This window comes from Gobius niger (genome assembly GCF_951799975.1).
Source record: "Gobius niger genome assembly, chromosome: 15".
Taxonomy (NCBI): Eukaryota; Metazoa; Chordata; class Actinopteri; order Gobiiformes; family Gobiidae; genus Gobius; species Gobius niger.
The window spans coordinates 22,626,849-22,653,428 of record NC_136866.1 but is presented as its reverse complement, the minus strand read 5'-3'; the positions used below and the strand labels follow the sequence as shown (position 1 = coordinate 22,653,428).

General features: G+C 38.0%; 1 protein-coding gene across 4 annotated transcripts in view; it reads left to right on the top strand.

Moving 5' to 3' along the window:
* The window catches only part of klhl29 (kelch like family member 29), a 591,085-nt gene that overhangs the window by 344,288 nt on the left and 220,217 nt on the right, over nt 1–26,580 (top strand). For all 4 annotated transcript variants that reach the window (XM_079572684.1, XM_079572681.1, XM_079572682.1 and 1 more), the window contains one exon: nt 25,993–26,131. In XM_079572684.1, coding sequence (XP_079428810.1) covers nt 25,993–26,131 — 139 coding nt within the window. The remainder of the gene's footprint in view (nt 1–25,992; nt 26,132–26,580) is intronic.

The following is a 26,580-nucleotide window of genomic DNA, read 5'->3' as shown; positions in this document are numbered from 1 at the left end:
TTTTTCCATACTTTTACATTACTTTTCTGTTGCTTTTTTGTGGCTTTTTGGGTCACTTTTACATCCCTTTTTGTCACTTTTCTGTTGCTCTTGTTAGGCTTTTTTGTCACTTTTTCATCATATTTTGGTCACTATTTCATCACTTTTTTGTCACTTCTCTGTGGCTTTTTTGTCACTTTTTCATCACATTTTTGTCACTTTTTCGTTGCTCTTGTTTGGCTTTTTTGTCTCTTTTTCACCTTTTTTTGTCACGTTTTTGGGCACTCTTTTATTGCTTCTTCGTCACACATTTTTGTCACTTTTTCATCACTTTTTTGCCACTTTTAGATTAGAGTTAATGCCAAACTGGTGAAAATGTGCTCAGTTCATGTTGGGGTGAATGGTCCTATAGTACGATTCCTTCAGGCTGTATTTTTCTGATGTTATATTAAATAATGGTTGAAAAATTCAGAAAAAATACATGTTCAGCTTTAGAAAGATGTTTGCTCTATTCTTTATTTGTGTAAGACAAAATAAACTTCATTGTCCCACCAGGGCAGCTGCGCAACAGTAATTGCAAAATAGAGAAAAAACAGTGCAACATGACACAAACATAACAACACAAATTGAGGTCAAATATTATATACTTTTATTTACTTGTTTCTTGTGATTGTTTTTCCTCCCAGGGCTCGGTAAACAAGCTTCATCTTCCGGGAGAACAGTGACATTTACCTTCACGTCTGTTATCGTCGCTCTAGTCATCGTTCTGTTTATTTGTTTATCCGGGCAGCGAGGTTGTCCTGCTGTTGCGGGGTCGCACCTCTGAGGCGAGCTCCGCCGACGTGCAAATCCCGTGCGAAAGTAAACTCGTAAACAGACACAAGCTGGCCAGCGTATGTGCATTTTCTCACACTGCTCGAGTGGCATCGGCGTTTTTAGCCCACGCTGGCGTGCACGGCGGAGGCTAAGGGCTGTCTGCTCCACATGGTGGTTCAAGACACCAGGCTTTGAAACTTTTAATTGGCATCGCCATACGCTTTTGTGCTGTTTTTGTTGTTTACTTTACACTGCTGGAAAGTTCTACTAATCTAAAAATACACATGCAAACAGAAATGTTAAACAGTAATGCCATATTTCCCTAGTTTTTTTAGTTTTTTATTTCCCTGGGAAAGACATTTAACTCCCTAGAGCAGGGGTAGGCAACTTCAGGCCCATAGGTTAAAATTGAGGTGGAGCAACTGACGGTAATTGTGGTGACTGTGGTAACTGACAAAATGCATATTTTTTTGCTTTTGTTTTTTGGCTCATATCTCAGTCATTACTGGAGGAATCCACATGAAACAAAAATCGTCACAAAGTTCATTGTCTCCTCTGTCAGCACATATGTGTTAATGTCCAATAATTTTCTCCGAAAAACGTCAAGAAGTGGTGACAATATGCGAAAACATGACCGTGTCCAATCGAAAGGACTTTCAGACAAAAAAATAATATGTGAGGTTTGTGAATCCAATCACGATCAAATACTGATGAGGAAAAACTTTTGTCAATTTTCGTTTTGGAGATTTCTTACAAAAACTGTATTTCTCCCATAGAGTTGTATTGGCCCTGCCCTCCATCTGACATCATCACATTCTAAATCGTGAACGCTACCTATTTTGAAAAAACAAAATAGGTCTAAAATGTGGAAAATACTGTCAATATTTTCACATTTCCCAGCAAAACACCTGATTAGGTCATATATTATGTGCAAAACCTATAAGGTGCTTTACTTTGGGCTACAATAGTGAGTTTCGGCCCTTGGTGTTTTGGCATTGAAGAAAATACCATATGACCCTAAAAAAGTCATCCTCTTCCTTCTCTAACCTTTAAATCAAAATTAACAGCCTTACTGGACTTTGCACTTTTAATTTGGACGCCATTTGGTAACGTATAAAGCTTGGGCTGTAAACGTGAACCGCGGTGACAGTGATGGTGGGCGCGGTTGGCATTTGAGACGACGAGGGAGGTGTTTATAGCCACGGGATGAAGTGGACATTCATTTAATTTTATGACACTGATGCGGTTGTTTATTAGTGACCAGGAGGATTGGAGTTGGTGTTGCTTTATGTGCTTGTAATCCGGCCCATGCAGCGCTATAAAAGAGAGTGCAAATGCTTCGTGACCGAGAGGACCTCGGGAGTTGGATGTCGAGAGCAGATATTTAAAGCCAAACTACAAAGCGATTTTAGGTTAAAGCCAGACCGCGCAACATTTTGATGGATACATAGAACAAATTACAAACATTTCATTAGAGTAGGATGTTTTTGTTGGTGAAAAATGCCTACAGAATAGGGCTGCTCGATTATTGAAAAAATAATAATCACGATTATTTTTGTCATAATTGAAATCACGATTATTCAAACGATTATTTGTTGCCTTTAAAGAAAAACATCAATAAAGTGACAAAAATCCAGCAAAAAAATGACAAAAATCCAGCAAAAAAGTGACAAAAATCCAGCAAAAAAGTGACAAAAATCCAGCAAAAAAGTGACAAAAATCCAGCAAAAAAGTGACAAAAATCCAGCAAAAAAGTGACAAAAATCCAGCAAAAAAGTGACAAAAATCCAGCAAAAAAGTGACAAAAATCCAGCAAAAAGACAAAAATCCAGCAGAAAAAAGACAAAAATCCATCAAAAAAGTGACAAAAATCCAGCAAAAAAGTGACAAAAATCCAGCAAAAAAGTGACAAAAATCCAGCAAAAAAGTGACAAAAATCCAGCAAAAAAGTGACAAAAATCAAGCAGAAAAAAGACAAAAATCCAGCAAAAAAGTGACAAAAATCCATCAAAAAAAGTGACAAAAATCCAGCAAAAAAAGACAAAAATCCAGCAGAAAAAAGACAAAAATCCAGCAAAAAAATTACAAAAATCCATAAAAAAAAAAAAAAATCCATAAAAAAAGTGACAAAAATCCATCAAAAAAGTGACAAAAATCCAGCAAAAAAGTGACAAAAATCCATTAAAAAAGTGACAAAAATCCATAAAAAAAGTGACAAAAATCCAGCAAAAAAGTGACAAAAATCCAGCAAAAAAAATGACAAAAATCCAGCAAAAAAGTGACAAAAATCCAGCAAAAAAGTGACAAAAATCCAGCAAAAAAGTGACAAAAATCCAGCAAAAAAAGACAAAAATCCATCAGAAAAAAAGACAAAAATCCAGCAAAAAAGTGACAAAAATCCATCAAAAAAAGTGACAAAAATCCAGCAAAAAAAGACAAAAATCCAGCAGAAAAAAGACAAAAATCCAGCAAAAAAATTACAAAAATCCATAAAAAAAAAAAAAAATCCATAAAAAAAGTGACAAAAATCCATCAAAAAAGTGACAAAAATCCAGCAAAAAAGTGACAAAAATCCATTAAAAAAGTGACAAAAATCCATAAAAAAAGTGACAAAAATCCAGCAAAAAAGTGACAAAAATCCAGCAAAAAAAATGACAAAAATCCAGCAAAAAAGTGACAAAAATCCAGCAAAAAAGTGACAAAAATCCAGCAAAAAAGTGACAAAAATCCAGCAAAAAAAGACAAAAATCCATCAGAAAAAAAGACAAAAATCCAGCAAAAAAAGACAAAAATCCAGCAGAAAAAAGACAAAAATCCAGCAAAAAAATGACAAAAATCCATTAAAAAAGACAAAAATCCATAAAAAAAAGTGACAAAAATCCATCAAAAAAGTGACAAAAATCCAGCAAAAAAAGACAAAAATCCAGCAGAAAAAAGACAAAAATCCAGCAAAAAAAGACAAAAATACATCAAAAAAAGACAAAAATACATCAAAAAAGTGACAAAAATCCAGCAGAAAAAAGACAAAAATCCAGCAAAAAAGTGACAAAAATCCATAAAAAAAGACAAAAATCCAGCAGAAAAAAGACAAAAATCCAGCAAAAAAGTGACAAAAATCAAAAAATTAAAAATTTGAAGAAAAAAAAACATAAAAAAAAAAAATTGAAAAAAAAAAAACATAAAAAAAAAAAAAAAAAATTATAATCGTTTTTTGGCGATTATGCTAATTTTGTAATCGTTTACTGTTGTAATCGAAATCGTAATCGAATTTCGATTAATTGCACAGCCCTACTACAGAACATGTATCTTTTCTATGAGCGGACAGTACTGACTCATAACTTTGCTGAGCGGGACACCACCTGCTCGTCTCCATGACGATGCTGCTGCTTTGCTTTGACCTCAGGCCAAACATGAGGTTTAAATACTAGTGGTTGATCAATAAATCGGACTGATATTTGGGTGTTTTACTATATTGGCTGTCGGCCGATAGCATGCCGATGAAAGGAGTAGCCTCTGTCTGCAGCCTGCAAGACGAGAACTACACTCATGTTTTAGGGGCATTGTACCCAATTTTGCCATTGTAAAACCAAGTTTGGACTTTATTATAATTCAATTTGATTTCTGTCTATTAATTTCTTCGTAAATCCAATTTGTGTTACGGATTATGCGAGCCTTAATCGATCCATGGCCCTAATCTTAAAATAGCTTGATTTTTAATGCCTATTCTTAATGATCACGGTTTCCAATCTCATTGTTAAAAGGAACATTTTAAGTTCTTCATATATTCATTTCTTGACTTTGCATAAATGTTTGTTATTTTAGTGTCTATTGCTCAGTTCAGTATAGGCCTTGGTGGCGTCAGCGGTCAAGTCATGGAGCGTGCATTGCTCGTCACGTCACGACACGCCCACATTATTCCATGACACACCTACTACTTCACAGCACCCCTCTGTCTTGCAGGCCGCAGACAGATACACTTGGATAAAAGGCCGATATATCCGGAGCCGAACGTGATAGACATTTTTGCATTGGAAAGAGTTCAGTCAGTGTTAAAAGGAGTTCTCCCACAACTTCTTCTGCCTCAGGGTCGCCGAGAAACATCGCAGTGAAAATTAGTCACAGGTGGCACACACCTCGGATCCTATTTTATTATAGATTTTTTGTTGTAGACTTTTGCATATAACTTCGTAAGTCGCCTTCTGTACTCTGTAGTGCAGAGGTAGGCAACGTCAGACCCGAGGGCCTAATCTGACCCTCCAGCATAGAACCTCTGGCCCTCAGGATGTTTAGAATTATTTTGAAGATGACTTTATTACACAAATCAGAAATCAAATGACTGTGCCATTAATCAAAATCCGCTTAAGATTTTGATTATTACACTAAAAGATTACAAAATTAGCATAAACATTGTTTTTTTCCCCAAAAAATATTTTTCTTTTTCTTTTGCAAAGCAGACTTTCATTATTTCATGGCGCTGGGATTATTTTCCCTTCACATTTCACGTGCCATGGCTCATGCTTTTGCCCGACATAAAAACAAACAGCGCTGTGTGATGATGTCATCAGGCCGCGCTGCTCAGTTTGCTTGCGCAGGTGTGAGGGCTGGCCAGCGGGGGTCAGGTGTGAAACAGAGACTTCTCCTTAATCAAGGCATACTTGGAAAAAAAATATCAACATCCCCAAAATTTGTCATCGGCCTGAGGAAAGTCCACCTTCCAAATGCTTGACTTCGATAACAAACCTCAAACAACTGTATCATTGTCTATGTTGTGCTGACCTTCAGGAGCAGGATTGGTATCTCTGAATTGTGCTCTACAAATAAACTTACCTTGTTTTGCATGAAAAGTTCCGCAGGGTGGCTTTAACTGAACCATCCAGAATCTGTGTGTGGCAGAAGTTGCTGAAAGGGAGTGAATAAAGCGTCTTGCGTCTCCCCCTGTCGTCACGCACCGAAACAAAATACCAGAAGTCGCTCTTTACAAACAAGGACTTCCCTCTTTTCATTTTTGTCTTTTTCTTCGCGTAAGTATTGGCGAGACGGTCTTGTTCCACTTGCTAATCGAGGAGCCACGCTTGGACAGTACAGTATAGTGAGGCGGAGAAGGGGGTAAACAGCGAATCGCAAATGTTGGAGTGCGATTTGGAAATCCTCGGTTAGTCCTCAGAGCGGCTGGATTACGGAGACACTGTAGTCCTAACATGCTCCAACGCTCCGGCGCGGCGGCCTCTTAATTCAGACAGAAAAGGCCTAATCTCCAGCCGCCAGCCGCCTCCAGAGAACTGCGCTTAGACTCGCGGAAAAACGCAGGGAAGGAAAGCAAATATGTGCTCTTTGAATACACCTTATTTTTTCTCCCCTTCTTGTTTTATATATGTTTAATATATAGGAATAGAAAAATTGAAAAAAAAGAACATTGATTAATCTACAGAAAAGGAAAAAAGAAAAGAAAAGGAAAACCGTTTTAATAATAATTAAATAATGGGGGAAAAATTCTACAAATTTATAAAATGTTGACTTAAATCCATAGAAATTATTTTATATTATCAATTTGAAATGAAAATGAATTTGTTAAAAAAGATTAGGCCTTCACAATACATTATTATTTTTTATTTTTTTTATACTGTATCTTCAGTGTATACTTTTCATATATTTCTGAAAGGTTCATACTGTCTTCTTAGATTAGACTATTACTGTTTTGTTCTTTTAGTAAGACAAAAGGTTTGTTTTCCTGTATTACTAGTTTAAATCACTTCCTGTAAAACTAGTAAAGCAGGTAAACAAATCTTCTGTCTTAAAAGAACAAAACAGTAATATTTCTAAAAATCCTGAATCATAAGCCTCTAGTAAAGGTTGCAATAGTTTAAAGTGGGAAAATGCTACATATAAATCTTAATAATTCATTCATTAGTTTGTTTTTCTCAGTTTAGGAGAGTGTTTTCGCTGATAGTTGCAGTAATCATCAATCATCAAATATTGGGTTTATTACGGGACTCTTAAAAACTCTTCTTCATCCACGGTTGTTTACAAGACGGTGTATTTCAAGTAAGTGTAGAGAGCTGTGTTTTGATTCCTTCATCTGTAATAAGTTGCTCATAGCCGGCAGTGTGTGTTGTCCCGGAAAGTCCCTGACATGTTGGACCTCAGCCTGGGCGCCCTCTGATGTAAATATCTTAAAGGCACGGCACTCGCCCTTCACTCGGCTGACGGGGCACGAGGGATGTTTGGGTGACTGCTTTAACTCCATCTGTCTTCAGTCTGTTGTTTTTTTCTTCCTTCCCCCGTTGTTTGTTCTTTACTTTATCCGGCACATTTGTTTGTTTCTGTAAACTGAATTTCATGTTGGCAGCTTTCCTGTCGGCTGCACTGCTGTTCACACTGCACTGGCTTAAGCCTGGTCCGGCCGGCGCTAAAGCCTACAGGCCTGAGTTCCTAAGGCGTTTATCTGCACTTACAGGACTTGTGCACTTAAGCTTTTCAGCGTTATTTTTCTAAATAAACATTTCACTCACGGGGATTCTCAGGGCTAGAATAAAAAAAACGTAGTAAATTTTGCCAATGTACGCAATCAACCACAGTGGGATGTCAAAGTTATTGAACTCTAAGAATAACTTTTCCCGCCTCCTCCGCTCCTTCTCACCGCAGCCACAGTGTTTCACAGTATTTCATGCGTTCCTTGACAGACGGCTGTGGACTGGTCTCGCCTCAGGTGCAGCGGGGCTTTTAGGTCAGAACATGAATCAGGACTGAGTCGAGACAAAGTGACGTCTCTGACACAACACATCAGCGCGGCGCCGTGTGACGACTCACGGACTATATTTAAACACAAGGTCTCCTCCAGTAGTTTGCTGTGTTAGGGAGGTGTGCGTGATCCTGGCGAAATGTATTTGATCATTTTCTTAAAGGGGCTAGATGCAAGTTGGCCATTTTATACTCAATACTGCCACCTCAGGCCATATGTGTAACTGCGCCTGCTATATTAAACGCATATTTCAGGATTTTTGACATAGGGCCTCATTTCCTAGTTATCCAGATTGTTGCTGATTTCTGGAGATTTTTTTTGTTGTAATTCATGCAGTTCTTATATTTGAAGAGTTACGTAGTGCCTGTGCTCGGCTAGCGCATTTCTATGGTTTCAGCTAGCCTGCATTAAAAACAGTCTGACCCGCTCCACAGTGCACCTGAGGCAAATCACTTATAACATCAGACTAATATTATAAATGTCTGTGTCAATAGAATCATTTTTGAAATATAACTGACCTTGCATCACATGAATCATCGCATTTTGAGGGACTATTTTCTAGCAGATCACTCCACCGCTGTGTAGCTTATACCAGTGTTTCCCAACCAGGGGTACGGGGACCCCTGGGGGTACTCGAGGACCTAGCAGAGGTTTCTTGGAACTATTTCAGATTGAAAAAAGGGGAAAATGTAGCATGATTTTTTTTTATAGGAAGAGCCATATTTTTCAGTAAAATAGTGTTGCTTTGGGAAAACTGTAGTTATTTTGACTGCAACATATTCCTTTTTCTTAGAAATACCACTTTTAAGTAATTACTTTTTAAATAAACTAACACCCTTGACGGTTGACCAATGAAAGGCCAAAGGGGTGCGAAAGACAAAAAATGTTGGGAACCACTGGCTTATACAACCACGAAGCTGATGCTGCTCAAATATAAGGTATTTTAAATGCAAAATGGTTCAAATTACTCTATCGACACATTTATATGGTTAGTCTGGGAGCGGGTCAGTGTGTTAGCTGATACCATAGAAATGCACTAGCCTAGCGCCACGAAACTCTTCAAATATAAGAACTGCTTGAATTAAAAAAAATGATATCTTCAGAAATCAGCAACACTCTGGATAACTAGGAAATGAGGCCCTATGTCAAAATATCCCTTTAAGCTCGTGCATGACGAGCTTAAAGGGCTTACGGCACTTCGGACCCGAAGTAGCACCTTTTTCAGGGACAGTGCAGGATTTTAGAGGCAGTTGTGGTGAATAGGTCTGGGCTTCTACACTTTAAGACATTGCTGGAACATGTAGGGGGAGGAAAATACATAAATTTAACATTTCTAAACTCTGTATAGTGTCTTTAAACTTCCGAGCACATTCTCTCTGGTTTGCTAAAAGGTAGCATTTTAGAGTTAAATATTATAGTGCAAATCGAAAAGCTCGTTTATGTGTGGGAGTCAGATGGAATGTGCCAAAATGTTTTCAGTCGTTTTTTAACACATTTTCGCCTAAATTACCACACAGTATCTTCTCTGGCTTAAGGAATGGTCGGGGCAGCACATGTTTGAACCATTGAACTATTTTATTTCATGCTTTCTGTTCATTCTGTAAAAGTTTTTTTTTTCTCCCGTCAAACTTGCTGGAGATGTTGCAAGTTCTCAAAGATCAGTGAAACTAAATCGACTTTACTTGCAATGCTGGTCACCAAGACAACTCCAAATACTACAGGACTCATTTTCATTCACATTCTTATTCTTTGCTATTGCTGTACACATTTGAATAGTGAAAACAGGTGTGGTGCGATACGTCCTTAATGGTTTTAAACTTCAAAGCATATCTGTGCGTGGACGTAGCGCGAGCCGGAGAGAATCATGTGTCAGCGATGATTGGAGACACACGGCAAGTCACTTCTCTTGGTCACGATCGTCAAGTTAGTGCCCTGACAGCTGGACCACTTACATGTGCTGCCCGAGAGCGCTGGATTCCTTCACAACGCGGCGGAACCAACGCTAGAACATTAAAATGATTTCCCCCCTTTGATCAAGTCCATGAGGGATGGAGTTGGTAGCTTTGGAGAGTCATGGGGGAAATATGAACCTGTGATTTTCTGCAATTAGATGATTTGAGAATCCGCAACTCTTAAAGTAGTACTAAGTAACTCTTGCCCCTAGAGGCCATAAGCGCAACTGCAGGTGTCGTAGCAAGTTGCGATTTCCACGGCTCTGTGCATTTTGTAACGAATTCGACTCATTTTGTAATGAATTTGATCCTCGTACACTATCAACCAGGTAGTAGTGCGTTGTTAAATACTCCATTCATCATTTATGAGACATTTACACAGTTTACTAAAAATTCTTGACATGTATAAGCATCTAAAGAGATAGTACAGTGATAATGTGCAGCATCTGTGAGTCTGGTTAGGTAAACTAAATACCTGCTGTATAACAGAGTCTGAACTTATTCATCTTTGGAACAGTAAAGTAATCGCTATTTAGCTGCTTATAAATGAGTAACAAATGATGAGGAAAGCTTTGTGTGTAAATGTGTATAAATGATTGAATAAGTATTTGCAAATGCTTTAATAGTGTGCAGTCATCATAAAGTATTAGCGCGCACAGTGTACTGCATTATATACACTACCGCTCAAAAGTATAGGGTCACCCTGGCCTGTTCTATAGCTTCTCTAATCAGCACAACAGTTCTCAGTAGTGCTAGCATAATTGCACAAGGGTTTTTTAATAATCAATTACCATCTAACACAATAAGCTAACACAATGTACCGTCAGAACACTGGAGCGATGGCTGCTAGAAATGCACCTCTGCACAACTTTAGAAATCACCCTTTCCTGGCTAGACTAGACATTCACAACATTAACAATGTCTAGTCTAGTGCTTTTCTTGAAAAAATAAGGACTTTTAAGTGTCCCCAAACTTTTCAACGGTAGTGTAATTTGTTGTTGCATAATAAGAAAATGATTACAAAATGCGGCACATTATTACAAAATGTGGTTTCACTACACAAAGAAGTGAAGATTTGTTACATTTTGAACTGTTATTACATAATGTGGTGTTATTGCAAACACTGTTATTACATAATGCAGAGTAATTACATAATGCAGAGTTATTACATGATGCGGAGTTATTACATAATGCAGTGTTTTTACATATGCAGAGTTATCACATATTGCTGAGTTATTGTATAATGTGGTGTTATTACATAATGCGGAGTTATTACAAAGCTTTACACGGTCTAAACCAGTCATCTCACATACCCCATGAATCGTCCCTTTACACTCAGAGTACCCCCCACCTGGATTACTGAGTGATCAACTAAACTCAGGTTTATCAGTGATTAGCAGAGTATTGTGTTCAAAATAAAGCTAAAATACTCTCAAATTCAAAATGCACTTTAATTTGAAAGTAATATCAAAATACTGCTTAGTTTCCCCTTCAGTTCGAGTTGTAAGGTTTTCTATGTAAGATCCCACATTACATTACAGTTACATTACAATATATGAATCATAGAAACTGCAAACTTTGTGGTTCATTCCAACGATATAAATTGCACTTTCATTTTGATTTGGAATAATCTCCAAACACTTTTTGACCCAGAGACCCGACGAACGTGCATTTCTCAGGCAGGGATTTTTAATGAATAGTTACTTTTTCATCCAAGAGACATTGGGTTTTCGCATTCGCCAAATATGAACCGTGTGCATTTTCTCTCTGAACATGGAACAAGTAATTGAACCAGCAAATGAATCAGAAGGTTCTCTGTAAAAGAGCAATAAAGTAAGGTTAGCAAATTATTAAAATGTCAAACTGATAAGGTTGCGTGCCTTCTTCATCAAGGCTTCAGTATATTTCCATAAAGTCTTTAGTCAAACCAAAAGTTCTCTCTCTCTCGCACTCCGAGCCGGTGTCATCTTTCCTCGCGTTTGCCCCTAATTACGAAGTCGCTGCACCTCAGATTGTTGCGGGAACTTTTTAATTGCGAGTGAAAACAAGTCGTGCGGGTTTGTGGTTTAGAGAAAGCTCCAGTCTGTTCTTTTGAATTATAGGGAGCAGGCGCCTTGTCCCAGTTCTCGCACGTTTCCCTAAGTTCCTCCGGGGTTGCAGCTGTTGTGCCACTCGACTGAACATTGCAGGAAAAGTAAGCTCAACAATACAGATGGGTTCATATTAAATGTTGTTGGATTCGTGTGGTGCAGATTAGATTTAAAGTGTTTAAAGTTTGTGCATAACTGTGGCTTTCAAACCGACTTTTGGGCACTTCATCATTGTGTGTTTCATGTTTTATCATTTAGATCAGGGGTAGGCAAGTTTTCTTAGCGGAGGGACAATTTTTTTTCGTTGTAAAAAGATCGAGGGCCGAAGTCGCCGATTTTAGGCCTAAGTAAAGCACTGCACTGGAAAAATTACCATCTTAAAGGGGCTAGATGCAAGTTGTCCATTGTATACTCACTACTGCCACCTCAGGTCTTACGTGTAACTGCACCTTCTGTATTAAGCTTCTGCATGACGGCAATTCGGACCCGAAGTAACTACTTTTTGAGTAACAGTGGGGGGGGGGGGGGTTCTTTATTTTAACATTTTTAAACTCTGTATAGTCCCTTTAAATGAGATAAATGACTTAAAATTGCTTGAATAAAGGTTCTTTATGTTAAATTTTAGTCTGTTTGGACTAATCTAACATAAAGATACAAATGCTGATGCCAATGGAACAAGCACAAAACCCACTTTGAAATCAGACAAATGAACTTTTATTTTTAAAAAGATTTGTTTTTCACCTGAAATGATACGATATAATCTGAATTAAGAGAATAATGACTTGGTCCATTGGCGATAAGATGTAGTACTTTCTGATTTGTGTCATAATTTTTCTCAAAATCATCTTGAGGGCCAGAGGTTCTGTGCTCAGAAAGTACTTTAACATTTTTAGGATTAAATGGGAGAAATACTGTCAATGCACCCAATTAGGTCATTATATTATTATTATTATGTACAACACTGGCACTGGAAAAATAATAATATTTAAGGAAGTTTTAAGGAAGAAATGACAGAAACCTACTTGAATTAAGAGATTCAACCTAAAGTTTGAGTAGATTTGGTCTGGCCTTATCTCTCCCATTTAATCCTAAAAATGTTGCAGTACTTTCTGATTTGTGGCATAATTTTCTCAAAATAGTAATGAAATAAAATCGGCCATTGCTGGAGCGGCCATGTATTAGTTTTTGCAGGATTATATACCAGACATTTGGAAAAGTCAGCCAAGCATATCGGCATCGGCCTTAGAAAACCCCATAATAGTCGGCCTCTATATTGGATGATACGTGGATTTAAGCGCATTCTGTTTTTACCTTTTTAAACAAACAAAAAATGTATGTGACTTGAAGAAAACCTCATAAAGATAAGGTTTAGGATCAAATGTCATAATTACTTGGAGAACTTGGTAATGGTAAAGTATGTTTTTGATGTATAATCATTAGTACATGAAGTATAAGATGCCATTGACAACTTGGAGGACTAATCAGACCTGTAAAAGTACCTAAAAGTACTTCCACTGTTGACAGTGACCTAAATTCAAGCCATTTGCTGTCACTATTCAAAGAAAAGGAACAGAATAAAGAGTGGCTTTCCTTTTCAAACCAGCCTCATGTTTCTAAATATGGGACTACTCTGTTAGAAAGACATTTTTAATATATTTAATTTGTATTTTTTGAGAACACTATTTTGCCCGGGGACATTTTGCGCGAGCCCATTCAGCCGCCGTGAATGCAAGGCCGGCGCACACGTCTGTGTTGGCAACATCTCGTTTTATTTGGCCTTTCCGTGTAGCATTTTTAAAAAACGGGGACAATTATTCACACATTTCATGACAAAGGCTCCTGTCACAGGTGAAAGCCACGCTGCCGGGTTACTATGGCAACCTGCTCTCCCCCCCAAAAAAATCTGGAAATCATGTCTTTACACTCAAATTTTGGAGATCACTTTTTATTTATTTATTTTTCATAGAAACTGTCAAAGCTGTGCAGGACATCCATTTGCCTTTGAGAAGCTTTTGTTTTGGAGGTTTTAACCACTGTCATTGTTCATTCTAAAGCAGTGGTTCCTACACTGTGGTACCTCCCAAGCAACCCAGGAAAGAGCAACACACGCAAAGTTTCCTAACCAGGGGTTTGGGCATCTCAGGGGTACTTGAGGACTGAGCAAGGGGTACTAGGAACTATTTCAGATTGAAAAAGAAGATGAAACTGAACATTATTTTAAAAGGAAAAGCTGTAATTTTGCAATAAAATGTATTGGTTTGGGAGTATTATAGGTTTAGTCTGAACACAACACTGTCTTTCTTTCACAAAAACTGCTTTTAAAGGGGCTAGATGCAAGTTGGCCATTTTATACTCACTACTGCCATCTCAGGTCATACTTGTAACTGCACCTTCTATATTAAGCTTGTGCATGACGGCACTTTAGACCCGAAGTAACAACTTTTTGAGTGCCAGTGCAGGATTTTAGAGGCATTTGTGGTGAATTCTACACATTAGGACATGGCTGGAGCATGTAGGGGGAGGAAAATACTTAATTTTAACATTTTTAAACCCGGTATAGTCCCTTTAAGTGATTGTTTTCTAAATAACGGGGGGACACGGAGTACTAGGGTCAAATGGCAAGACTAAAAAGGTTGGGAACAACTGGTTTAAATAAAGAAAAAAAATACACACATGATTAAATTGAGCCTTTAAAACAGCAATATGTGATTAACATGATTAAATAAATAGCTTTGCATGTTTTTCTCATTCAGTTTATTTTAATTAGTAAATGTTGATTGCATTCACAGCCCTGTTGTTCAAGTGGTCCTCCTAAACCTCAGAGTACATGTCGTTAGTATCACTTGATTATAGCTGTACAAGTTCTAACAAAATAAGAAATATAGAGTAATTCTGTTTAGTTAGTAGTTTATTGCTTGCGACTTGTATTTGTAGCATCAAACCTCTGCAGGTCCCGGCGTATCCTCAAAGGCGCCGCTCTTTCATCGGCGTTTGCATCACTTGTCCGTGCCGCGTCCGGATGAGCGCCCCGATCGCGCACCTGTTAAAAAAGTCTGACATTTCGCCGCTCGCTGAAACGGTCTGACCCCGCGCCCAAAGATGGAGGCTAAAAATAACGGCTTACGGTGGGAAATGCTCATTCTGAAAGGCACCGCGCTCCCTTTGTGTGGGGGGAAGATCATTCACAGGAATCCCGTCCCCTCCTGCCACCATAAGCCGCTGTAACTCAGGAAAAAAAAAAAAGAAGTGCTTTCTCTTCCGAACTTCTCTTTCTCTCGGCCCATTGAGATGTGTCTCTGTCATATTTTTATTAAAGTAGTTTGAAGATTTACCTTTTACACGGTGCAGAACATTTCCATTGAACGTTTTTAAAAGAGGCCCAGGCCTTGAATTACAAATGAGTCTTCCCGTTGAGTTCATCTTTTTAAATTAGACTTTTTAATCACTTTTTTTAATCAATGCATAGATTTTTATGAAGATTGCGTGAGGCAAAATAAATGTCACACTTTGCAATTCAGATGCAATTTGCACTTTATTTGCCCTCATTTTGCCGTTCAGGGTCAAACTACGACTGAAGAAGGAATATACTGCCGCCTTGTTCAGATCAGTGTGCGTTTTTCAATGATTTGATGGCTCTGCTCATCTTACTCACAATCCTGCAAAAAGTATAGATTAGTTCAACAATTCAAACTGAGATTATTGATCTGAATTTGAGTTGTAAATTGTCTATTGTCTATTTGACTGGGATTATTGGTCTTGTTCCTGGAGGCTTGTTTCTATATATTTCTTAATTGGCCAATAATTAAGTTTTTTGTACGTGTCTTATTGCCAGTTTATTTTATTTTTTTGTACAAGTTTATCTTGGAACCAGTCAGGAACAAGCTTAATAATGTCATATTCCTATAACTACTGGTCAAAAATCAGTAATTTTAGCTCATGCTCAATATTGACTTCGTTTGTTTGCTGCCGCTGGCTTAGTCTTGACACTGTAACTGACCTTTTAGAATGATTTTTTTTATTTATTTTGTTTTCATCAGTTTTGGCCATTGAACTAAAACAAAATGGAAACAAAAGGCCCAATTACTCTCCATCCATACTGTCAGGCTAACAGTCTTGATTGCATGTGCGTCCGCGCCATCAGCCCCTATAGCCATAATCCATAGCGCTGTGGGGCCAGACATGATGGCACAGATGTGCATTGACGTATTGAGCGAGGCCTGTGCTAAGCATCGGCTAATGAAGCCGAGTGTTGTACACACTGACTGTTACAGGGTGACAGGGAACACAAAGGTCGGGGTGAGTAAAATAGCATCGCGGGTCACATTTAGCTGACAATAGGCCTGAGCAATTAATCAAAATTCCATTACGATTTAGATTATTACGCTATGCAATTACAAAATTAGCATAATCTAATATTTTTAGATTATGCTAATTTTCATTTTGTTTTATTATTCAAAAACCCAAACAAAGACGAACAAACAATACGTAACAATTAAAACAGTTCTAAGTAGCTGTAGTAAATGTTTGGTTGATGATGAGGATGTTCATCTTTTTATCTTATTGTAGAAAAAAAAAGATTATTCAGGATGCCCTCCCGCTTGTCCATCCAAAGCCATCTCACATGCTGTGGTCTGACATTAAAACAAACAGCGCTGTATGATGATGTCATCAGGCCGCACAGCTCAGTTTACTTGCGCAGGTGTGCGGGCTGGCCAGCAGGGGGCAGGTGTGAAACAGAGACTAGGGCAGGGCGATATGGTCTAAAATCTGTATCACGATATAAAAAAGAAATATCATGATAAAGATATATTTGACGATATAATTGACAAGGTGCTTCAAAATTCCAGCCTTACACCTATTGGAAAGATTAATGCAAAGATATTTCAGTCTTTTTTTAGTGCCATACTCATTTCTACATAACATAAATTGTATCGTATCACAGTGATATAAAACATATCAAAAGATCATATCGCGATAATGATAAGCGATACGATATGGCCCACACCTATCAGAGACCTCTCCTCAATCGAGGAATACTTGAAATCATTTGTACTTTTATGAAAACAGAAAATATTCCACATGGTTTTTTGATTAATTAATAAATAAATAAAATAAAGGCAACAAGTAATCGTGATTTCAATTATGACTAAAATAATCGTGATTATAATTTTTTCAATTATTGAGCAGCCCTAATTGACAATATATGATTTTTTTTTTTATTAAACCTTAATAGGAATATATCTACCAACATTTATTCAATTATTAGTTTTTTTGTCATAAAACTGTAAAAGCCGGGCAGGTTTATTTGTAGTGCACAAATTCGTACACAAAGTGATTCCAAGTGCTTAACCTCATTCCACCCGCCTTCCTCAAGCGCATTTTCTCCATTTCGGCATTCCACAAAAGCTTCTTTTAGAGCTCACAGCCTATAGGCCAGCGTAATGCCTCATTTGAAAGCTAAGACCTACAAAGCTGATCTAAACAGATCATTTGCTGCCGTGTTATTGTCACTTTTTTCACATTCTTTTCTATCTCATTCTTGACACTTTTTGGTCTCTCTTTTGTGGCTTTTTGGTCAATTCTTGCTTTTTTCCTCACATATTTTTTCCGCTTTCATCACTTGTTCTTGTGTGGCTTTTTTGTCACTTTTTGATGTTTTTTTTTCCGTTTTAATCCTTGTTTTCTTCTCATTTTTGTTGTTATTTTGACGCTTTTTTCCAGGAGCTTTAGATTGAAGTAAGAGTAAAGCCAAACTGGAGATAATGTGCTCGGTTCAGATGGGGGTTAAGAGGTTAAAGACAGAAAAGATAAGAAAAAAAGTATAAGCTACACATATTATACCTTTTAAAATACAAACTTGCATGTATCATTACACTAACAGCAAAAACGCCAACACTGTACCATTTGTAATTTATCTTCGAGCCCTTTCATAATTGTACATTCCATGTTCATACTAAGCTCTTGAGCCTCTCGAGCACCTCTTAACCTTTACTTCTAAAACTCTCAGCTCCACTCGACGCCGTCCCCAGCATTCTCGCGGCGCTATCTTTTATTAATTCATGTTTTTAGCGTGACCACAAAATGGAGGGCACATGCTAATGACATGTCGACCCCCTTAAGATGGCCCCAATCGTCCAAAAAATAAACCCCACCAATCACCAACCTGCCTGGCACTAGCGCCGTAGCCTATAGCGGCGCGGCGGGTGACGTAGCAAGCACGAGTAGTAGTAGTAGTAGTAGTAGTAGTGCAGCGTAGTAGTGAGCGGCGCCCTGACCTGATTGGCTACTGGATTTACACACACGCTCCTCACTGGTCGAGATGTTTTGACAGTTGTGCCGGGTTGCCAACGCCGAACAGCAGAATTGGCACCCCCTCCAACCCCGCTCGTGCAAGGTGGCGCATGAATGAAATAGCGATAGCATGTAGCCGAAGTCAGCAGTTCCGTTTGAGCGTTGATTTGAGACTTGGCGTATTGAGATGTTTCGGCGAACAACACTTTCTCCTGCCATCAAAAAAATCCCCCCACGTAGCCCGCCCCTCAAAAAAGAGGAGAACCGCCGCGTGCTATTTCATGCTCCCCAATGCTGACGAGTTGTTCCGGGACGATCCAGAAACACCTCTTAGCGAGCACAATCAGCCCCTTTCTTGCGGCGTGGAGGTGGCTCCGGCGCTCAGAGGGGGGTCGGCCATTGTGGACGCATCTCTTAGCAGTGACGGGGACGCGCTGTGGCGAAATGAAGGCGATGGCCATAGCCCATCGCAGGAGATCCGGGCCAATGCGGACTCCCATAGCTATATACGGCGCTTTTGAGTCCTCACAGCGGACCGCCACGCTTTAATCAGATCGCTGGAATGCGTGTGAAAAGGAGCGGGAGATGAAGGGAGGCTCGGGCTCATGTGTGATTCATGGAGGTTTTCGGTTGTGCTTCGGGACCAGACTGATTGAGCCATTTGACTTGAAACCCTTGATTTATTGTCATCATGTTCCTCAGCTTACCTTCGTCTAACCTTGGGCTGTTCCTTTTCCTTTAGTCACTCATTGTTTTAGACTGTCATACTTATAACACACTCAGAAGGGCAAAGATACTTTTCTAATCTTTTTTATTTAGCAAGAGTGCCATGGTTATATATAGCGTGCAAGTGTAGCCCATGAAATAGGTTTTCCCGTTAGCAAACAACAATGAAAGAGAGAGCGTGCGTGAATTTTAAGTTGTCAAGGTCCATTTTCTTAACACAATTTGAAAGTAGTTCACAAATGTTTGTATTTATTTGATTAGGGACAGTGCACATTAGTCTTAAAGAAAAGGAAAAGATGTATAGCTGTTGGGGAAACACTAAAGATGTCCGTGGAGATGTGGATTTAGAGGCGGGAGACGGTTTGGATATCTTAAGTGGAAGAAGTTTATTACCAATAGTACAGGCCTGTAGACATTTGAAAAGGGGAAGGTCTGGTTTGACCGTACAATATGATAGAAGTTCTGAGGTCAGTAAATATTTGTGAGATATATTTGAAGGCAGAATTAAAGGCACTTTATTTTACACTACCCTTGATACATTGTACCTAACTAAATTTAGTACAATGTAACAATGGCTTTGCAACAATGTGTAGTAACTTGTACCTGTGTTAGATACACAATGGAATAATATGTATTAGTAGTTTGTAGGTACATAATGTAATAAGACATAATTCTAACTCTAGCCCTAACCTTAAGGGTCTCGTGTCCTATTACATTATGTAAAGAAGTAGAAGAAGTTTATTTATATAGCGCCTTTCACAGACATTGTACAATTGTCTCAAGTGCTTTGTGACTTTCACTCCATACTTGTACAAAGTACTAATACAAGTTATTCCATTGTGTACGTACTACATAGGTACAAGTTATTACAGATTGTTACAGAGCAAATTACATTGTAGTTAATTTACTTAGGTACAATATATCAAGGTAGTGTAAAATAAAGGGATACTTTATTTTTTTTTATAACAAACAATGAAGAAGGAAGCCACAAAAAAACAATGTGATGGTCTAAACTTAGGTATTTGTAGCATCCCAATTCTTCACAGGGACGAGTTTAGAAGCATATTTCACAACTTGTAGGGTCATTTTTCAGGGTCACTTTCACAGAAATGCTATAAAACAAGCCTGTAAGTTCATAAAAATTGGTATCGCTTTATTTTGCACTACCTTGTTATATTGTACCTAAGTAAATTTAGTACAATGTAATGTTCTCTGTAGCAATGTGTAATAACTGGTACCTTTTGGTTAGATACACAATGGAATAACTTGTATAGTACTTTGTAGGTACATAATGTCATAGGACATGAGATCCTTAGGGTTAGGGCTTAAGGTTAGGGTTAGAGTTATGTCTTATTACATTGTATACCTACAAGCTACTAATACATATTATTCCATTGTGTATCTAACTCATAGTTACAAGTTATTACACATTGTTACAGAGCACATTACACATAAAGTGTTACCCAAATGCTTTATTTTAGATGCACAGTGTCTGAGTTTACAATATACTAAAGAAGGACAAAGCAAATGTTGTTCCATTACACGAAAAATCAGGTGTAGTGCCTTTAATTCTTTAATTCTCTATCAATAACAAAAAAAAAGGTAATTTCCACCCGCAGTCCCTGGACCGGTTGATACCAGTCTCATTTCAGGAAACTATAACCAGTTTGCTGTGACAATAACCACTGTTCGGCAATCCGCGTAAACATACTGTAGTATCTCACAATAATAGAAAATATAATTAATGATAATGTAATTAGAGGCTCAGCAGACTAATGTCTTTTTTCCACAAATGTCTGCTTTTGCAATACACCGAAGGGCAAAATTAATTTAATTCCACTGTTGCAAAAACGAAAAAAAAAACAGGCCTTAGTGTTCAAACAGTATGACGCTTGTAAACAGGACTAGATATTGGTGAAAGGTTAGCTCATAGAACCTACAGTACTACAAAAAGTAATCAGGATATAAGTCAAGTTTTCTTGAAATAAGTAAACTCTGTCCATGTGGCAGGATTTTTACACTTAAATGAAGAAAAAAGATCTTATTGCACTCAAAATTAGACACAAAACAGTCTTGCTTTACTTTCAATAAAACTGTTGTAGTTTTATCTTAATTTAAGAGTAAATATCTTGCCCCCATAGATGGATTTCTTTAAATTAGTTTCTCAAATTAAGGGTAAATAAATTGACTCTTTTCAAGAAAATGTATCTTTTTTCTCAATGACTTAATGCAGTATAAAGGCCTCGTCTCTGATCTGGCCTTTCGTTGATGCCGTTGTACAAAGATAAAGTACTCACGCGTTATTTTTCTTCATTTTGAAGTATTTACCGAAGCGCTTTCAACACTAATGTTTCACAGGAGAAAAGTCCAACACAGTTTTGCTTTTACCGTCTTTCAGAAACACTCCCTCTGATTATTCTCCCCCCACTTTGTATTCCGCACGTGTAATAACCCGGTCGTTTTTGCCTCTTTCCATTAGCTTCATGATGCTCAAACTGAGGGATGCGTCGGCCACATATCAAAAAGAAAAAAAGCTTTGTGAATGGCTTTTTATTTGTTATGTGTCCGCCGCGCGCTGTGAATTCGGAGTCCGGAGCCCATTGTCTGTGGGTGCGGCGCGGGAGGCGACAACAGAAGCCAAGGAAAGGGAGCAAATGTTATCGAGGGTTAATTAAATACTGTTGGGCACCTCTTTTGTAGGATGAAAACACACAAAAAGATGCAGTTATGAGTATATAGACAAAGACTGTAGTGGATTTGCCTTTTGTTTAATCCTATTTACTGTGTATTTCCTTATCAGTGATAGTTCATGCTTCCAAATTCACGCTGACGTTTGAAAATATAGATTATGAAGTGAAAAGTAGGTCAGCCAATCAGAAACATCCCCCATTCAAGCCTTCACCTAGATACTATCCCGCCCGCCAGTCGTGTTCTTTCACTGAAAAGGGGCGGGGCTTTGAGACGGCGCTTCGTTCCGATTGGGTGTCGTCTTTTCTTTCGATGTCGGTTGTAAAGGTTTCACACGAGGAGAATCCGACTCCCGCTATTTTCTGTCAAAGCCGAACTGCAGATCGCATGTTATTACAAGAAAAGCGCTGTGTTTTTTTCAAACGCCGAGCTCGTACGGTTTTGACATTTACGTATCGCCCGGTATGTTTATTTCAGACGACTTTGCCAGACCTTTTCAGACTTTAGACAGCACTGAGATACGCGAGGTTACCGAGGTGCTATAGACATTCCACTGTTTTACATTCTTTTGGTTTATCATGCATTTTATTTTGCAGATCATTTTGGTTTGTAGACTACAGCTGACCATGAAGTTTATCTATCATTTCTGCTTATGGGGATTTAATAGTGGTTTATTCTCAACAAAGAAAAGAGTTTTGGGCAGATAACCCTCAGTACAAATTACACAAAGGTCAACATTTCAGGGGCAATGAGATGCACAAAGCTTATGCCCCGGACACACCACACAACCTACGCCATGAACAATCACTTATTCTATCAAATGAGACATTTATTTTATGTTACATTTACAACAATAAGCAGCATAACTGCTCAATACAAGTCAATAGGGCTGGGTACTATTAACGAAAAAAATGTTGATACCAGTACTTTACCAATACCCGCCAGAAAACAGAACAATCATGTGTGGAAGATCTACAAATTGCCAATATTGAGTGGGAAAATTGGGAGAAATTGTGGTATAAATAAGTAGGGCTGGGACAAAATATCGGATCGGATTTGGATCGCAGTACTTTATGCTGCAATACCAAGTATTGATACTTTTTTAAGTATCGCAATGCTTTCAATACTTATGTTTAGAGGCATTTTTATCCTGCACTCTAGGGCTGCAACTAATGATTATTTTTGTAATCGATTAATCTACCGATTATGTTTACGATTAATCAATTAATCGCTTGGCTAAATTTTTTCATTTTTTTTAATCACATAAAGCTGAGTAAACTTGACGGAGTAAACTTCAAGCAAATGTTAGTAAGAAGCTCTTGGCGCTAATTCTGCTTCTGATTGGATGAGACACAGACAGATATTTGTGAAATTTACAATGTACAAAACACTGCATAAACTATAAACTATAAAAACAAAGTTGTTGTTTTTTTTAAAATCAAAATACTACATTTTCATGTAATTTTTTGCTCTATTTGAGTGTGTGAACCAGAAAACGATTCATCGATTACTAAAATTGGAGAATAAATTATGTAAAAAATGGGGGAAATGTGGAAAATATTACTAATAAAAAATTTGCAGAAAAGAGGGGAATAATTTGGAAACCAGAAAAATATGGGGCAAAAAGAAGAAAAATGTGTTATTATAAAAAGACATGGGGGAAATAGAATAACAATTTGAGCTGAAACAACCAAGTTACTTCCTTTAATGCTGTCCCTGGACCAACAACATCAAAACTGCTTTCGATACTTTGATTCTTCAGATACCAGTTTAACGGTACCCAGCTCTACTAATGAACCTACCTATTTATATTACCATTGTAACCCTATTTTTAAATAGTTTAACCTTTAATCCAGTCCATTATTTCACACCACAGTCCCCTCTTACTTCTGGCAAATTAGAATTGAACTGCCTTTAATTAAGTAACTCTCTTTGAAGATGCTTTTGTAAATTAGGAATCTCCTTTTTCTCGCTTTGAAAATAGCTTTACCAAATCCATTGACTTTTCAGAAATAAATGATTTGTTTGCGCTCTCAGGCTGACCTTGTACACTATTCTTGGTGCCTTTTTGTAAAAATGGAAAGTAATTACACATGTATTCACACAAATCCCACAGTAATACGTCCAATATTTGTCAGAATCATTGCATTTTATAAAGTCTGCATTGTTCTTTGATCCAAAATAACTGTTTTGCTTGAAATGCCCATACTCTTGATGTAATTAATATGTGGAAGATCTCCCAGCATGCATTTCCAGTAACATACCTTAGCGCTTCTTTTGAGCTGGATGCGTTTCACTGCGAGCCCCTTTAGTTGCGGTGTTCTCGGCGGGACATTAGCAAAGAGTACATGCTAGCTCTCCGTCCTCGGGCCCTGGAATAAGTTATCACCCCCCCACTGACTTCCCCTCACGGCGCCCCCTTCTGGAGTCTCATTAAAACGCGGACAAACAAGCCTCCTCTCTCTCTGACCTGCAGCTATTGTTACAGGCCCATGCTCGGCTCCGGCTCATGAAGGCGTTTTGTTTTCTTCTTGTTCAAGCCTTATGGAGAAATTGCGGAATTGTGAGACGAGGGAGTTGTTGAGAATGAAGCGGGATTTTATTTCTTTTTTTTTGGATAAGCTTTCGTGTTTGCTTTGCCTGAACCTTCTCCCCGTTGAGCGACGTTTGAAGGTCAGCGCAGTGCAGAGGAGGGCACCAGTGTGAAGCCAAAGAATTTGATTTCACGATGAATAATGCATTTGACAGTGTCTCTGTTTTGCAGCGCACATCTCTCTCTTACTCCATATTTTTGTATAAAGTCTCATTCAGCTTTTCCGCCTTTCAACTTGATGCTGCTGTGTTTGCAAATTCTGGTTAAAGAAAACAAAAAAGTGGTTTCTGCTTTTTAAAATATGACTGTGAATTTGAATTTTACGGAAAAGTCTCATTTCAGTTGTTCAGTTCATAACGCTTAACTCAAAATAATTGAGTATTTATGAATATTTCTCTAAATTTCATGAAGTTTGTTGCTTGGACAAGACTGAAAGTTTATCCCATTACAAAAAGTCATCTGAATTACGGCTGCAGAATATAAGACACAAAAAATGACACTGAAACAAATGATAGGTTGTCTTTACTTAAAAAAATCCAGGAAACCGATTGCCTTGAAAAAGTCAAGTTAATGTGGCGAATTATTTTCAAGTGTTGGTAGCTTTATTTCTAAAAAAGTAAAGAACACAATGTATTTAGTGTTATGTTACTGTCTGACCTAAAGTTAATTCTGAAGACGCCCGTGGACTCATTTTAAGTTGTGAGAACTTGAACTAGAGCACTTATATTTAAACATGTATGTGATGTTTGTTTTGGTATAATGTGTTTTAATGTTTGACTAGTTTTTTTCACAATTGCAAGACAAATTTACTTACCGGTACAAATAAAGCAACCTAACCTAAAAGAGTAATATAATTGAAATATGCAAGTATTCAGCACTATTGGTTTGGAAGTTAACTTAACAGGAGATTGGTGAGTTACCAACACTTGTAAATGATCAGCCACATTAGCTTGACTCTTTCAAGACATTTCAATACTTATTTTGCACCAGTGAAGGTAGCTGATTGATGAGACACAAGTAAACAACACTGAATATATCCAATAAGCACAACTATTACTTTTTACAGTGTACTAAACCACACAAGGTTCATACAGACAGAAGCGTGTCCAGTGTAATGCTTTTTAAATTTCATTTTTAATGCCCAAATACTATGTTTTAATGCCACAAATGCAGAAGATAATGATGTCTATTTCCTTTCTTTGGATTTGCAAATATTTAATCAAATAAAGGAAATATTATTAGACAAAACAGGCACCTTGTAAGCAAAAAAAAAACGTTGTCAGTTTCAGCCAAAACTGCAGCTTGACATGTTTTAGACCATAATTTTTGGCATTTTTAATGAAGTTACATGTGAAAATTGTTGAGCGATGTGATAATTTTCCAATTATTTTAGAGTTAATGCCAGTTTAATGCTTTTTATTGACATTTAAGGCCTTGATTTTGGCACAATTCATTTAATAACTTTTAATGCCCCACGGAAACCCTGCTTTCAATACAGTGTTACATTAAATTTAAGCAAAAATCTTCAGCATTTTTTGTTATTTTTTCATTAAATTGGCCAAAACAAGACTTAAAAATAGCAAAATCAGGACATAAACTGAAATGAAAACGTAACAATTTTAAGTTTATTTTATTTATTTATTTTTTTCAGCTTGTAAATCTCAGCCAGAAGTTGCATCATGGATTTTATTCCGCCACCTAATATCGCAAAAAGTACAATTTGGCAATATATTGTGCAGCCCTAATGGGATCCTTAGTTAATTTAGAGGTTGTCTGGTTTGTTCAGTCTGCGCTGAATCTCCGTTTATGAATTATTCTTGAATTTAGCAACTGAACTTTTCCTCATTGCTCATATTTATTCAAATGTGTTAAAGCCACTGTTTAGAAACGTGCCAGTTCTTCATGATACACGATCACCTGTACCTTAGTGCATGTTAGAACATATAGATGTTATGATAATCATTCTGTCTATTGTTGATTCCTCCTCCTCTCTTTACGCACTTTCTCACCCCGCTTTTTAAAAACAAAACAAAAAATGCACATATGAAATGTTGTGGCAACCGCACTAACCCCCACATGTGGCATTGTCCTGTTTCTTTTTTTTTTCTTCTCCTCCAGAAATGTTGCAGGAGCTGAACCAGCAGCGCAGAGCGAAAGAATTTACAGACCTGAAAATAATTGTTGAAGGCAAAGAGTTTGAAGTCCACCAAAATGTTCTATCTTCCTGCAGCTTGTATTTCAAGGACCTGGTCAAAAGGTTTGCCTACGCTTCACCTCCTCCTCCCCCTTCCTCCCCCTTCCTCCTCCTCCTCCTCCTCCTCTCGACTCTCTCCTCCGCTCTCTCCCCCCCACCCTCGACCCCGGCACCGGCCGTTGATCCGATCTCGTTCTCTCTCATAGGGCGCATTTGTGTTGCTTCTTTTTCCCTCCCCCTCTTCTCTCTTGCAGGTGTGGTGACGACTTTGGTTCCTAATACGCAGGGCCGGGCCAGCAGCCATTCCTTCCTTCCTCCTGCTCAAATGAATGTATCCCAATCCGGAGACGAAAGCATTTATATTAGAAACAACAACAACAAGAACAAAAAAAGAACAAACCTCCACCTAAACGTCAAGCGTCATTGCATTTTTCCTCTCCCTCAATCTTTACCACATTTTCATTTGGTCGCACGAGTGGTGAAAAGGGTTCCATGACTAGGGTTCACAAACT